A 14,621-nucleotide genomic window follows, 5' to 3' on the forward strand; every position below is an offset into this window, starting at 1 on the left:
ATATATATATATATATATATATATATATATATATATAAAAGCTGTATTAGATACGGTATTACCTCATACACTTATATATACTTAGTGCATAGTATAACGTAAGTACATATATTATATATATATAAGCTGTATTCGATACGGTATTACCTCGTACACTTATACTTAGTGCATAGTAGCGTAAGTACATATATTATATATATATAAGCTGTATTCGATACGGTAATACCTAATACACTTATACTTAATGCATAGTATAGCGTAAGTACATATATATTATATATATATAAGCTGTATTCGATACGGTATTACCTCATACACTTATACTTAGTGCATAGTATAGCGTAAGTACATATATTATATATATATAAGCTGTATTCGATACGGTAATACCTAATACACTTATACTTAATGCATAGTATAGCGTAAGTACATATATTATATATATATATAAGCTGTATTCGATACGGTATTACCTCATACACTTATACTTAGTGCATAGTATAGCGTAAGTACATATATATATATATATATAAGCTGTATTCGATACGTATATATAAGCTATATTCGATACGGTATTGCCTCATACACTTATACTTAGTGCATAATATAGCGTAAGTACATGTTATGTATATATATAAGCTATATTCGATACGGTATTACCTCATACACTTATCTTAGTGCATAGTATAGCGTAAGTACATATATTGTATATATAGACACACACGCCCGCTTCGTAGTACTATTCATCCCTTGTATTACCAAAGTATTAACGACTTACATTTATATTATTTACATAGTAAATACATTGCGAGATATAAGGTAGCTAGGAAGGAGGCAAAGATGGTAGTGACGGAGGCAAAGACGGCAGCTTTTGCTCGTTTGTATGAGGAACTAGGGAACAAAGGCGGGGAGAAGAAATTACGCCAATTCGCTAAGGTGAGAGAGAGGACGGCTTGGGATTTGGACCAAGTGAGGTGCATAAAAGATGAGGACGGCAAAGTTTTGTTGGGGGATGACCAGATTAAGAGGAGATGGCAGACCTACTTTCATAAACTTCTAAATGAGGAAGGGGATCAGGATATTGTACTAGGTGAATTGAGGAACGCCGACAGCCCCCATGAACTAAGTGATTGTCGCGACATTGAGGTCGATGAGGTCATGGAGGCAATACGTAAGATGAGAAGGGGCAGAGCTACCGGACCAGATGAAATTCCGGTTGAGCTTTGGAGGTGTGTGGGTAGAGCAGGCTTGGAATGGCTTACTAAGTTGCTTAATGTTATATCCAAGACTAATAGGATGCCCGAAGAGTGGAGGTGGAGTACAATGGTCCCGTTGTATAAGAACAAAGGCGATATCCAGATCTGTAACAACTATAGGGGTATTAAATTACTAAGTCATACCATGAAAGTTTGGGAGAAAGTGGTAGAAATGAGAGTGCAAAGGACGGTGTCTATTTCAGACAACCAGTTCGGGTTCATGCCGGGGCGATCTACCACAGAAGCTATCCACCTTATTAGGAGGATGATGGAACAATACAGGGATAAGAATAAGGATCTCCACATGGTGTTTATCGATCTAGAGAAAGCGTACGACAGGGTTCCTAGGGAGGTCTTATAGAGATGCTTAGAGGCTAAAGGGGTCCCGGTTGCCTACATTAGGGCGATTAAGTACATGTATGATGGAGCTAAGACTCGGGTTAGGACAGCAGGAGGTGATTTCGATTATTTTCCAGTTATTACGGGGTTGCACCAAGGGTCTACGTTCAGCCCTTTCCTATTTGCCCTGGTGATGGATGCTATAACGCATCATATTCAAGGGGAGGTGCCATGGTGCATGCTATTTGCTGATGACATAGTCCTAATCGACGAGACACGACGTGGCGTCAGCGATAGGTTAGAGGTTTGGAGACATACCCTTGAGTCCAAAGGTTTTAGGTTGAGCAGGACGAAGACGGAATACCTTGAGTGCAAATTTGGGGCAGAGCCGACGGAAGCGGGAGTGGAAGTGAGGCTTGATTCTCAAGTCATCCCTAAGAGGGGTAGTTTCAAGTACCTGGGGTCGTTTATTCAGGGGTCCGGGGAGATCGACGAGGATGTCACACACCGTATAGGGGTGGGGTGGATGAAATGGAGGTTAGCGACGGGAGTCCTGTGTGACAAGAAAGTGCCACTGTTACTGAAAGGTAAATTTTATAGGGCAGTGGTTAGGCCTGCTATGTTGTATGAGACCGAGTGTTGGCCGGTGAAGATCTCACACATCCAGAGGATGAAAGTTGCAGAGATGAGGATGTTGAGGTGGATGTGCGGGCATACAAGGAAGGATAAGATTAGAAATGAAGATATTCGAGAGAAGGTGGGTGTGGCCCCCATGGAGGACAAGATGCGGGAAGCAAGACTCAGATGGTTCGGGCACATTCAGAGGAGGAACACTGATGCACCGGTGAGAAGGTGTGAACGACTGGCGGTGGTGGGTACGAGGAGAGGTAGAGGGAGACCTAAGAAGTATTGGGGAGAGGTGATCAGGCAGGATATGGCGCGACTTAGGGTTACTGAGGACATGACCCTAAACAGGGAATTGTGGAGATCGAGCATTAAGGTTGTAGGTTAGGGGAAATTGTGATGTCTTTTTTACAGCGCACTAGAGTGAGACTAGCCAGTTAGGAGTTAGTCTTAGGATGCTATTGATCAACTACTGATGATGGGCTTTATCTGCTGTGTATTAATACCTTACATCTTTCTCGTATTTCCTATATCTCTTATATTGTTGTTACTTTATTTTTTATGGTATTTATGTTATGTTATGGATTTTATGGTATTTTATGTTGTTTTATTATGAGTCTATTGATAGTACTAATATAGTGTCTCTTGTTGCCTCTTTGAGCCGAGGGTCTCCTGGAAACAACCTCTCTGCCCCTCGGGTAGAGGTAAGGTCTGCGTACATATTACCCTCCCCAGACCCCACTTGTGGGATTACACTGGATTGTTGTTGTTGTTGTTGTTGTTGTTGGACATAGTAAATACAAAAGTGATTTTTAGTTTTGACCATTGTTGACCATAATAGTGACCAATTATGGTCGCTATTTATTCATGAATTTAGTTTAGCGACCAAAGTTGGTCGCTAAATTTAAATCAGATTTAATTATATTTCATATAATAATTAAATTAATAATATAATTATTAAAATTGAATAATTGGAACCCAGTTAAGCGACCAAAATTGGTCGCTACCTTTCTTGCCTTTATGTAGCGACCAACGTTGGTCGCCAATTTTATATTATATATATTTTATTTTATAGTTTTTTCAAAATAATAATATGATTATTAAAATTTTGTAAGCGGGTCCCACTTTAGCGACCAATATTGGTCGCTAATCTCAGTAAACGTCTGACCAATCCAGCCAACATTTTGACTACTTTAGCGGCCAACCTTGGTCGCTATTTGGTTTCCACAATTTATTTTATTATTTTTGCTAGTTTAGCGACCAACTTTGGTCGCTTTTTCCCATAGATCAAATTTGGTCGCTATTTTTTGATCGTTTTTTACAGGAATTCTAATAGTGACTCCAAGTAATTTGTCTTGGTTCTACTCAGTTTGAAACCATTAGATTCCGAGGTTTGTCTCCAAACCTCCAATCTCGCCTATAGAATTGAATGAAAGAAAAGTTTTTTTGACTAGAGTCTCTTGTTTACGCAGTTACCTTGTGACTAGAGCTTTGTGTGTTAGCATTTAAGCCATTGCTAGGAGAGAGTATATTTGATTTTGATTTTCAAAGGATCCTTGTTTGTTTCATAATTTGCTTGTTGCATGTGCCTAAAACCTTATTTTAAAAAGACACTATTTCTGTCTGACAATCTCTTGTCAAAGCAAATAATTAATATAGGCAGTTTTGATAATACTGACGGACTAACAGGTCATAGCATAACTTCTTATTAGAACTAGTTAATTTCTTTAATACTCAATCACTATGATGTGCTTCCAACTTCTTGGAAGTAATTAATGAAATCCCAAACATTTAAGAAATATGTAAGCACATGTTGACCTAGATCAAGATGCACTATATTGTACATATTATTGATTTTAGTCCTCAAAGCCGTTGACTATATTGTAACCTAGCGATCAATGAGGCGAATAAAAACTTTGAAAATCAGATGATTTCTTACCATCTGCCTAAGTATTATTTGGACAGAGTTACCCATACCTATGCTGGTGATATAACAAGTATCCAATAATATAATTTAGATGCGCAAGCTACCCGAGTCCCGACACCGTGTTGACTATGTAGTTTTTGAGCTCGGAAAGAATATTTATTGGTTAAAAGTTGACACGAAAAGAAGTGAAACCTAATCTAATAGATGTAACTTGCAAGACAATATAATGGGCATATCTCAGGTGATTAATTTCTTATCATCTGCCTAAGCATTAGTTGGACAGAATTATCTGATACTTGTGCTGGTGATATAACAAGTATCCACTGAAATAATTTAGATGCGCAAGCTGTCCTGACACCATCCTTAGCAACAAAAAATGGTTGACTATGTAGTTTTTGAGCTCAGAAAGAACAGTTAAAAGTTGACATGAAAAGAAGTGAAACCTAATCTAACAGATGTAAGACAATATGATGGGCAGATGTTGGATGAGGAATTGCATTATTTGCAAAGCCAATTGTTACTGTCTAGGAGATTCAAAACATGGAATTGTTAAAAGTACAGACAAAAACTGAAAACAAACAAAGTAGATCTTTTTTCTGCAAAATCTGCAAGTATATATAAACCTTAATGTTTGTTGTGTAAGTTCATGAACTTGTCAATAATTAGGGAACATGACTAATAAATGTTATTCTATTACCAAAAGGCTGCAATTATCATGCTATCTACATATTTTAAACTTGCAATTTAGGCATGCAAGTTTTCTTTGTAACCACTTATGGATCCAAAACATTAATGGTTTAAATAATTGTTGCATTAACTTAATGGTATCATGTTTTATTTGTTTTTTAACTTTTCCTCTAACTTTTTTTTTCTGGGGGGGGGGGGGTGTTATTTGAGTAAAGAACATTAAAGTACAAAGTCTTGGTTTTTGCTATCTACTTCCAGCTCATTAGGTTACTTGGAGTCCAACAATTGGTTTGAGTGTTCTTTGAAAGATTTTTTATCTTAATTACGAAGATTGCATATCTAGGAAGTTGATTCAATGATGGATAATTCTTCTTAACTTATTATTCAAAAGATCTATGGAAGATTGCATTTTGAATGTACATCCTACTATCTTATGAGTTTAATACCAAAAGCTTCCATAAAAATTTATTTTGGTTTATTATTATTATTATTATTATTGAATTATTATTAGTATTACTACTACTATTATTATTATTATTATTATTAATTTTTGACTTACCAACCAACCACCCACCAATAAAATTTCTAAGAGGGCACTAATAAATCTCTCAATAGGAGACTTATTATATTCAGAGGAAATAGTTTTGACGGATCCGATTGATTAAGTAGTTGTGTTTATTATTACCAACACAGTCGAAGAGTGGATAGGGGCGCTCCTATTGATTACATATGTTGCATGCGTTTTGGTAGAGTCCCACCCATCGACGAAGAGTTGTATGCAATTCATACATGGGCAAACATGATCATATATAAAATTATTAAAAAATAAGAATTAGTGACGAACAAATTCTATTGCTAAACAGAAAATCTATCGCTAATTCTATTTAGCGACGGATTAGCGACAGATTATGAAATTTTTTTGTTAGATACGAGCGATTTAGCGACGAAGTTCTTAGCTATTTTCATTTTTTTAAAGTGAAATTTCCGCTATTTTGGGTGTCATAAACAGCTGGTTTTCTTTACTCTTGCTATATTAATTTTGTTCAAAATTTCACCCTATTTTCTTATTTAGTTTTCTCTCTATTGATTGGTTTCCTTGTTTGGAGGAGAGGGTGAAGTTTAAATTGTTACATCTGGCAGCAGACACAACAACCATAATACCAAATCATAATGTGAACACTTTGATTGAACAAAAAGATTACTTAATTATAATATTTGATTAGCCTTGTTAAGTAGAGCTGGCACATTTACTTTAAACAATAGCATTAAACCCAGCTTAAACTTGAACTTTTAAGTCGTACGGATATACTATTTAGTTGTAATAATGGTCTTAGTTCCATGCATTTTGTTCATGGCATTATTATTGCCTAATTTGTATAGTGTGACTATTCTTTACCTTTAAAAAATAATCTTTACTTTGCATGTTATAACTATCCAATACATTTGTTTAAAATTTAGATCTTGTTGTCTTTAATTGCCCTAAATTGTTGAATCGTCTCGAAAGACACCAACTAACTAAATGGTATTCTGTGACTTTATTGATATAACATATAAACTTTAGTTCTGAAGTAATCTGAAGTAATAGAAGTAAAATTGGGTGAAGTACACAAATAGGCCTCAAAGTGATAATCTTGAATATTTGTCTTCACATGCACCATGGGTAGAACTTCAAATTTAATAAGTGTCCCCCCCCCCCCCGCCGCTTGTCCTATGAGCAATACTTTTAACTTTTGGCATTGAAGTTTTGCCCATGAGGCAAACAAGGGTTAAAGATTACCCCAAAATGTGTCATATTTCTACAATTTGTTGAGTAAAATTTATAATCCATTTGGGCCTTTGGACAGTTACGGTTATTCGCAAAAATTGCACGGGGCGTCCTATTTGGTCGCCCCCATTTAATATATACCGATTTTTTTAAAACCTTTTAACTTGTACCCACTTTTAAAACAACTTCAGCCCCCTTTCTCCTTCTCCTTCTCCTTCTCCTCCTCAAAGTTATATCCACCCTCAACCTCTTTCTGAAATCCATTCTGAAATCCATGACTAATTAAGAGTAATGAATCAAGCAGCTGCTACTGCCACTACTGCTTAATGACCTATGGGTAGTTCTCTTATAAAAAATGGACTTACAGTACAAATTGGGTTTATAGAATCAGAGCAGCATTAGTAAAAGAACCCTGAATTAGGTCCATTTGAAACTTCTTTTTCACTTCACATACACACACAAAAGCACACAGAGAGAAACAGTCTTTTTTCTTTGGTTAAAATCAGTGGACGTGTAAACTAAGACTCTAGAGCTGAAGTTCGCCAGTTACAAACAAATACTTCAGCTCTAGAGCTGAAGTTCGCCAGTTACAAAACAAAAACACAAAAACAAAAACTTCAGATCTAGAGTTGAAGTTCGCGAGTTACAAAACAAAAACTTCGCCAGTTACAAAACAAAAACTTCAGCTCTTGAGCTGAACTTCAGGCCCGGCTACTAGAATGCTGAAGTTTTGCGTGATTGTCTTTGCTACTTCAGCCCCGTATGCTGAAGTTATGCGAAAAAGAGGGTACGCTTGCAATTTTTTTTGCAAAACGGACACAAATTAAAAAGTGACACAAAAAATGGGTATAGATGCAAATGCCCCGTTAAAAGATGGTTGGATTTTATCGGGTTGGGCATGGTTAATTATCCATAATCAAGGTTAAAAGTGTTGAAATTGTCAAAAGTTCCACATCGGTGGGTGACAATTTTTGGTTGGGATTTTTCCCTATAAAAGGAGGCTTAATGTTTAGGATTTAAACACACCTCTCATTTGCCTTCTTATCTTCTTAAGACATTTGTGTCTTCTCTCTTTAGTATTATTTCACTTGTATTTTTGGAGTGGAATAAAATATTGGTTGTGTCCGAGGAGTAGGCAAAATTGGCCGAACCTCGTAAATTCTGGTGTTCCTTTTATTGTTGCTTTATTGTCTTATTTATTATTTGGTGGCTGTCATAATTTTTGGTATAGTAGTTGTGACTTATTCACACTATATACATTTGATTTCTGTAATAATTGGTATCAGAGCCAAGGTACTATCTAAGTATGCTTTGTGGTTGCAGCATAGTCTGATCTTCCACATCAGAAAAGATTTATCTTGGTAACTGAGTCAAGGTTCTGTCTAAGTATGCTCTATGGTTGCAGCTTAGTCTAATCTTCCACACCAGAAAGGAAATAATCTTGATTTGTGTCGTCAGCTATAAAATAATATTTGTGTCAAAGATGGGAGACAATAAACAAGAAGAATTTACATCAAGTGTCAACAATACGTCATCATTGGCATCTTCGCTTATGACAAGAATTGTGTCAAATGCGAAATTTGTGGTAGAAATTTTTGACGGGTCAGGACATTTTGGGATGTGGCAAGGCGAGGTTCTAGATGTCCTTTTTCAACTAGGGCTAGATCTTGCCATTGAAGAAAAGAGACCAGATGTTATTGGAGAAGAAGATTGGAGAATTATCAACCGTGTTGCTTGCGGTACCATTCGATCCTACCTTGCTAGAGAGCAGAAATATCCATACACAAAGGAAACTTCTGCAAGTAAATTATGGAAAGCACTGGAGGATAAATTTTTGAAGAAAAACAGTCAAAATAAATTGTACATGAAGAAGAGACTGTTTCACTTCACCTATGTTCCTGGTACCACGATGAATGAACATATCACCAGTTTCAATAAGTTGGTCACAGATTTGCAAAATATGGATACAACTTATGATGATGGTGACTTGGCCTTGATGTTGTTGGCGTCACTTCCTGATGAGTACGAGCACCTTGAAACTACTCTACTCCATGGAAATGACGAAGTTTCTCTCAGAGAAGTTTGTTCGGCTTTGTACAGCTATGAACAAAGAAAGCGAGAAAAACAGAAGGGCGGAGAAGGAGAAGCACTATTTGTGAGGGGTCGTCCTCAAAATCAAACGAGGACAAAGAAGGGAAGATCCAAGTCAAGATCCAGACCCAGCAAAGATGAATGTGCCTTTTGTCGAGAAAAAGGGCACTGGAAGAAAGACTGTCCGAAGTTGAAGAATAAGGCCAAATATAATAATGGAAAGGCCATTATGGATTCAAATGTAGCTGATTGTGATGATTCAGACTTCTCATTAGTTACAACAGAGTCATCAACATCATCAGACATATGGTTGATGGACTCGGCTTGTAGCTATCATATGTGTCCCAACAGGGACTGGTTCGTGGAATTTCAAGAAGGAGAATATGGAGTCATCCACACAGCGGATAACAGCCCTCTTACCTCATATGGCATTGGTTCAATACGATTAAGGAACCATGATGGAATGATCAGAACATTGATAGATGTTCGATATGTACCGGATTTGAAGAAGAATCTCATCTCTGTGGGAGCCCTAGAATCAAAAGGGTTCAAAATCATTGCAGAAAATGGAGTGATGAGAGTATGCTCTGGTGCACTAGTGGTAATGAAGGCTAATCGGAAGAATAATAATATGTACCGCTATCGTGGCAGTACAGTTATTGGGACAGCGACAGTGACATCCAGTGACGACAAAGAGGCAGAAGCAACCAAGCTATGGCACATGCGCTTGGGACATGCTGGAGGAAAATCCTTGAAAACTCTATCAGATCAAGGATTGTTAAAAGGAGTAAAGGCTTGCAACTTGGAGTTTTGTGAGCATTGTGTTAAAGGGAAACAGACAAGGGTTAAATTTGGTACAACGATCCATAATACTAAAGGCATTTTGGATTATGTACACTCTGATGTTTGGGGTCCTTCCAAAACACCTTCATTGGGTGGGAAGCACTATTTTGTAACCTTTGTTGATGATTTTTCCCGAAGAGTGTGGGTGTATACAATGAAGAGCAAAGATGAAGTGTTGGGAATTTTTCTCAAATGGAAGACGATGGTGGAGAATCAAACAGGCAAGAAGATCAAGTGTATTCGCACAGACAATGGAGGTGAATACAAAAATGTTCATTTCAATAAGGTATGTGAAAATGATGCCATTGTCCGACGCTTCACTATCAAACATACACCACAACAGAATGGAGTGGCAGAACGTATGAACCGGACCTTGTTGGAGAAAGTACGGTGTAAGTTATCCAATGCTGGCTTGGGCAAAGAATTTTGGGCTGAGGCAGTTACATATGCATGCCACCTCATTAATCACTTACTATCTGCTGCTGTTGATGGCAAGACACCATTTGAAAAATGGTATGGAAAGCCTGTTGTAGATTATGACTCTTTGCACGTGTTTGGCTCAACTGCATATTATCATGTGACAGAGTCAAAATTGGATCCAAGGGCAAAAAAGGCTATTTTTATAGGAATTACTTCTGGAGTCAAAGGATATCTCTTATGGTGTCCTATGACAAAGAAAGTAATATTCAGTAGGGATATTACCTTTGATGAATCTGCTATGGTAAATAAAGTAACAGAAGATACCAAACAAAATGAAGGTGCTTCTAAGTAGGTGGAGTTTGAGGGAAAATTTATTTTCCTACACAAGAATCAGAGGAGGAAACAAATGAAGATTACCCTCTGGAAGGAGAGCCAGTAGAGGAGATTCCAACTCAGGAACCTCAACAACAACTTGAATCAATAGCAACCAGCAGGCCAAAAAGAAAAATAACGAAACCTGTTCATCTAATAGATACGATTGTAGCTGATGATGTTCCTACCACTTATAAAGACGCACTCCAAAGTTCAGAAGAAGATAAGTGGAGGATTTCCATGAATGATGAAATACAGTCCCTTCATCAGAGTCATACATGGAGATTGGCCAATCTCCCGAAGGGAAAGAAAGCAATTGGGTGCAAATGGGTATTTGCAAAGAAAGAAGGATTTCCTAACCAAGAAGATGTTTGGTACAAATCAAGATTGGTGGCCAAAGGATATGCTCAAAAGGAGGGAATTGATTACAATGAAGTGTTTTCTCCAGTTGTAAAACATTCTTCCATTAGAATTATGTTGGCTTTGGTAGCACAGTTGGATTTGGAACTAGTTCAGATGGAAATTTGGAGGAGGAAATATACATGACTCAGCCAGAAGGATTCAAAGTTGCTGGAAAAGAAAATATGGTATGAAAACTTGAAAAATCATTGTACGGATTGAAACAATCCTCTAGACAATGGTACAAGCGATTTGACGAGTTTATGTTGCGGCAAGGGTACAAGAGAAGAAAATACGATCATTGTGTGTATTTGCACAAGCTTAAAGATGGTCCCTTTGTATATATTCTCCTATGTATTGATGATATGTTGATAGCTTCCAAGAATTCGGAAGAAATTGATAAGTTGAAGATTCAACTGAAGAAGGAGTTCGAGATGAAGGATCTGGGTGAGGCAAAGAAGATTCTTGGCATGGAGATAATAAGAGATAGACGTTCAAAGAAACTATGTTTATCTTAAAAGGAATATTTAAAAAGAGTATTACAACGTGTTGGCATAGATGAAAAGACTAAGCCAGTTAGTACTCCACTTGCTCCCCAATTTAATCTAAGTACTACTATGTCGCCAAAGGATGAAGCTGAACGAGAGTATGTGTCAAATTTACCATACGCAAATGTTGTTGGTAACTTGATGTATTCAATGATCTGTACGAGACCTGACATTTCACAAGCTGTTGGAGTTATTAGCAGATATATGCATAATCCAGGAAAGGAGCATTGGCAAGCTGTGAAGTGAATTCTATGGTATATTCATAATACTATAGATGTCGGGTTAGTTTTTGAGCAGGAAGACAATCAGTCTCTAGTTGGATATTGTGACTCAGATTTTGCGGGTGATCTGGATAAACGAAGATCAACTACTGGTTATGTGTTTACTTTTGCAAAGGCACCAGTTAGTTGAAAGTTTACTTTGCAATCAACAGTTGCTTTGTCTACAACAGAGGCAGAGTATATGGCTATTATAGAGGCTGTGAAGGAGGTAATTTGGCTTCAGGGGTTGCTAAAGGAGCTTGGTGTTGAACAAAAAAGTATCACAATTTTTTGTGATAGTCAAAGTGCTATTCAATTAGCAAAGAATCAAGTTTATCATGCAAGGAAGAATCACATTGATGTTCGGTATCATTTTGTACGAGAAATCATAGAAGAAGGTGGAGTCACGGTGAAGAAAATTTATACAATAGAGAATCCTGCTGATATGCTGACAAAGGTGGTGACTGCGGTCAAGTTTCAATATTGTTTGGATTTGATCAACATTGTTGAACACTGAAGATTGAAGATGAAGATGAAGACACAACCAAAATTTGTTATTGAGAGAAAATTGAAGATGTGGAATTTTGCCAAGGTGGAGATTTGTTGAAATTGTCAAAAGTCCCACATCGGTGGGTGACAATTTTTGGTTGGGATTTTTCCCTATAAAAGGAGGCTTAATGTTTAGGATTTAAACACACCTCTCATTTGTCTTTTTATCTTCTTAAGGAATTTGTATCTTCTCTCTTTAGTATTATTTTACTTGTATTTTTGGAGTGGAATAAAATATTGGTTGTGTCCGAGGAGTAGGCAAAATTTGCCGAACCTCGTAAATTCTGGTATTCCTTTTATTGTTGATTTATTGTCTTATTTATTATTTGGTGGCTGTCATAATTTTTGTTATAGTAGTTGTGACTTATTCACACTATATACATTTGGTTGCCGCAACAAAAAGAAATGTAGGATCAAGTAATTAAAGAAGAACCAGTAATATAAAGACATGTGGCACAAGTGGGGTCGAAAAATTATAGGTTATATGCTTGAATGTTAGAGTTATATGTTTGAACTTTAGAGCAAATTTTTATCAATTGAGTTAATACCAACACTCAACAAGGAAGTGAAATCAGTGAACTAACATAGCAAAGACAGTCTTAACATGTTAACATTTAGCTTTCCATTGAAATTACTGTTGGACTTTAAGCATTGGGCTTTAAAGACTTTAAGCATTGGGCTTTAAAATCTAAGAGTGTGAATTGGGAAATGGTGGGAAATAAAATAGAGGGAAATGAAAATTTGAATCAAGTGAGCTTTTTTCATGAACTTTGTACCACATTGGTGAAAGACAACTACACTTGTGTGTATAAATATAGGATCACTTCTTAGAGCTCTTAAAAGGAGTTGAAGAGAATGAACCCTCGCGCCGTCGTCGTCGCTCGCTCGGCTCGGCTTCGGCTTCGGCTTTGGATTTGGAAAACGATCGATAAGATTATTTTTGGACAAAATTTATTTAATTAATTATTTAATAATTAAATAAATGCCACAGTTCATTAACGGAATTAACTAGAATCCAAAAGCCTTTGCTGAACATTGCTTTCCCTCATGAACAGACAATTTTTCCTGAACAGACATCACACCTTTTTTCGATAATTGCCTATAAATTCTGAGGCATGGCTTCTTTTTCGATACACTAAAACAGATATAGAACTTCCTTCCTTCTGAAAATCCTGCATTTTACTTCGCAGAATCTCTTCTAAAATTTGTAAGTGTGATTTTGCTCCGTTCTTTGAGTTCGTTGGTATCCTGCAGTTTGTATTGCCACTGTTGCAGGAAGGTTTATTCCATTTCATCCTGGAAGAATTTAATCCATTACCTTGGCAACGTGTGAGGGGGTTAAAATTCCTTAAGGACGCACAAGCAAATTGTGGACTCGGAATATTTCTTATAGTTTTCTGTTTTTACAGTTTTTTTTCCTTTTAACAGTTTTTCTAATTTTGTGTTTTCATACAATAGCGTTCACAAGCTTAAGGAATTTTAAATAATCTAACGTTTCTGTGTTGAAATATATATTAAACTGTTATCTATATTTTGTATACTGGTTTGGAGACTAAAGCCTTCGTGCTTTGTACTCCAATAATTGTTTTGTCCGGTTTAAAGTATAACAAAACTTTACCGGAATAAGAAATGTACGGGTTTGAAGTATATAAAAACTTCACCATTGTTACGTGTTGTGTGTTTGGTTTGGTATTATGTTTGAAGATATCAAAGCTTCACTGATTTGACAAAGTTCTGTTTTGTTTCCAACTCTACAGAAACATGTCGAATGAAAACCAAACTAATGGAATTGTTGCAGGAATGGGTGCTACTGTTACGAGTGTTGCTGCCTCGTCAAGCCGTTCAACTCCTGCTCATGCTATGGCACCAGCAGAAAAACCCGAAAAGTTTTCCGATATTGACTTCAAACATTGGCAAATGAAGATGCTCTTCTATCTGACTACGTTGAGTTTGCAGCGATTCATCAAGGAGGATCCTCCAGTCCTGGCTGAAGGCACTCCGGATGACGAACGATTTGTGGTAACTGAAGCATGGAAACATTCTGATTTCTTGTGCAAAAACTACATTTTGAGTTGTTTGGAAGATAGCTTGTACAATTTCTATAGTGTCATGGAAACTTCAAAAGCATTATGGAATGCGCTTGAGAAGAAGTACAAGATTGAGGATGCCGGACTTAAGAATTGCGTGGCTGCAAGGTTTTTGGATTTCAAGATGCTTGATACTAGGTCGGTCATAACTCAAGTCCAAGAATTACAAGTCATTGTGCATGATCTCCTTGCTGAAGGTATGACCCGAATCAATAATTCTATCAATAAGATTTATTGTGTTATTAATTATGAATTTATTATTGAAGGTATGGTCATAAATGAGGCCTTTCAAGTCGCCGCTTTCATTGAGAAGTTACCTCCGTTGTGGAAGGACTTTAAAAACTATCTAAAACATAAGCAGAAGGAGATGGCACTTGAAGACTTGATTGTTCGTTTGAGGACAGAAGAAGACAACAAAATGCTGAAAAGAAGTCACGTGGAAACTCGACAATAA

General features: G+C 36.9%; 2 protein-coding genes across 2 annotated transcripts; both read left to right on the plus strand.

Annotated features, from left to right (window-relative positions):
* The first annotated feature begins 840 nt into the window (after positions 1-840).
* Positions 841-11,517, plus strand: LOC138881941 (uncharacterized). The gene is made up of 4 exons (XM_070162247.1): positions 841-936; positions 9,819-10,211; positions 10,795-10,911; positions 11,245-11,517. The coding sequence occupies exons 1-4, from the start codon at positions 841-843 to the stop codon at positions 11,515-11,517; spliced, it is 879 nt and encodes a 292-aa protein (XP_070018348.1).
* A 2,324-nt stretch (positions 11,518-13,841) lies between these two features.
* On the plus strand, positions 13,842-14,621 carry LOC138881943 (uncharacterized). The gene is made up of 2 exons (XM_070162248.1): positions 13,842-14,364; positions 14,434-14,621. Exons 1-2 carry the CDS (start codon positions 13,842-13,844, stop codon positions 14,619-14,621), a joined length of 711 nt encoding a protein of 236 aa, XP_070018349.1.

This window comes from Nicotiana sylvestris, chromosome 11 (assembly GCF_000393655.2).
Source record: "Nicotiana sylvestris chromosome 11, ASM39365v2, whole genome shotgun sequence".
NCBI classification, from domain to species: Eukaryota; Viridiplantae; Streptophyta; class Magnoliopsida; order Solanales; family Solanaceae; genus Nicotiana; species Nicotiana sylvestris.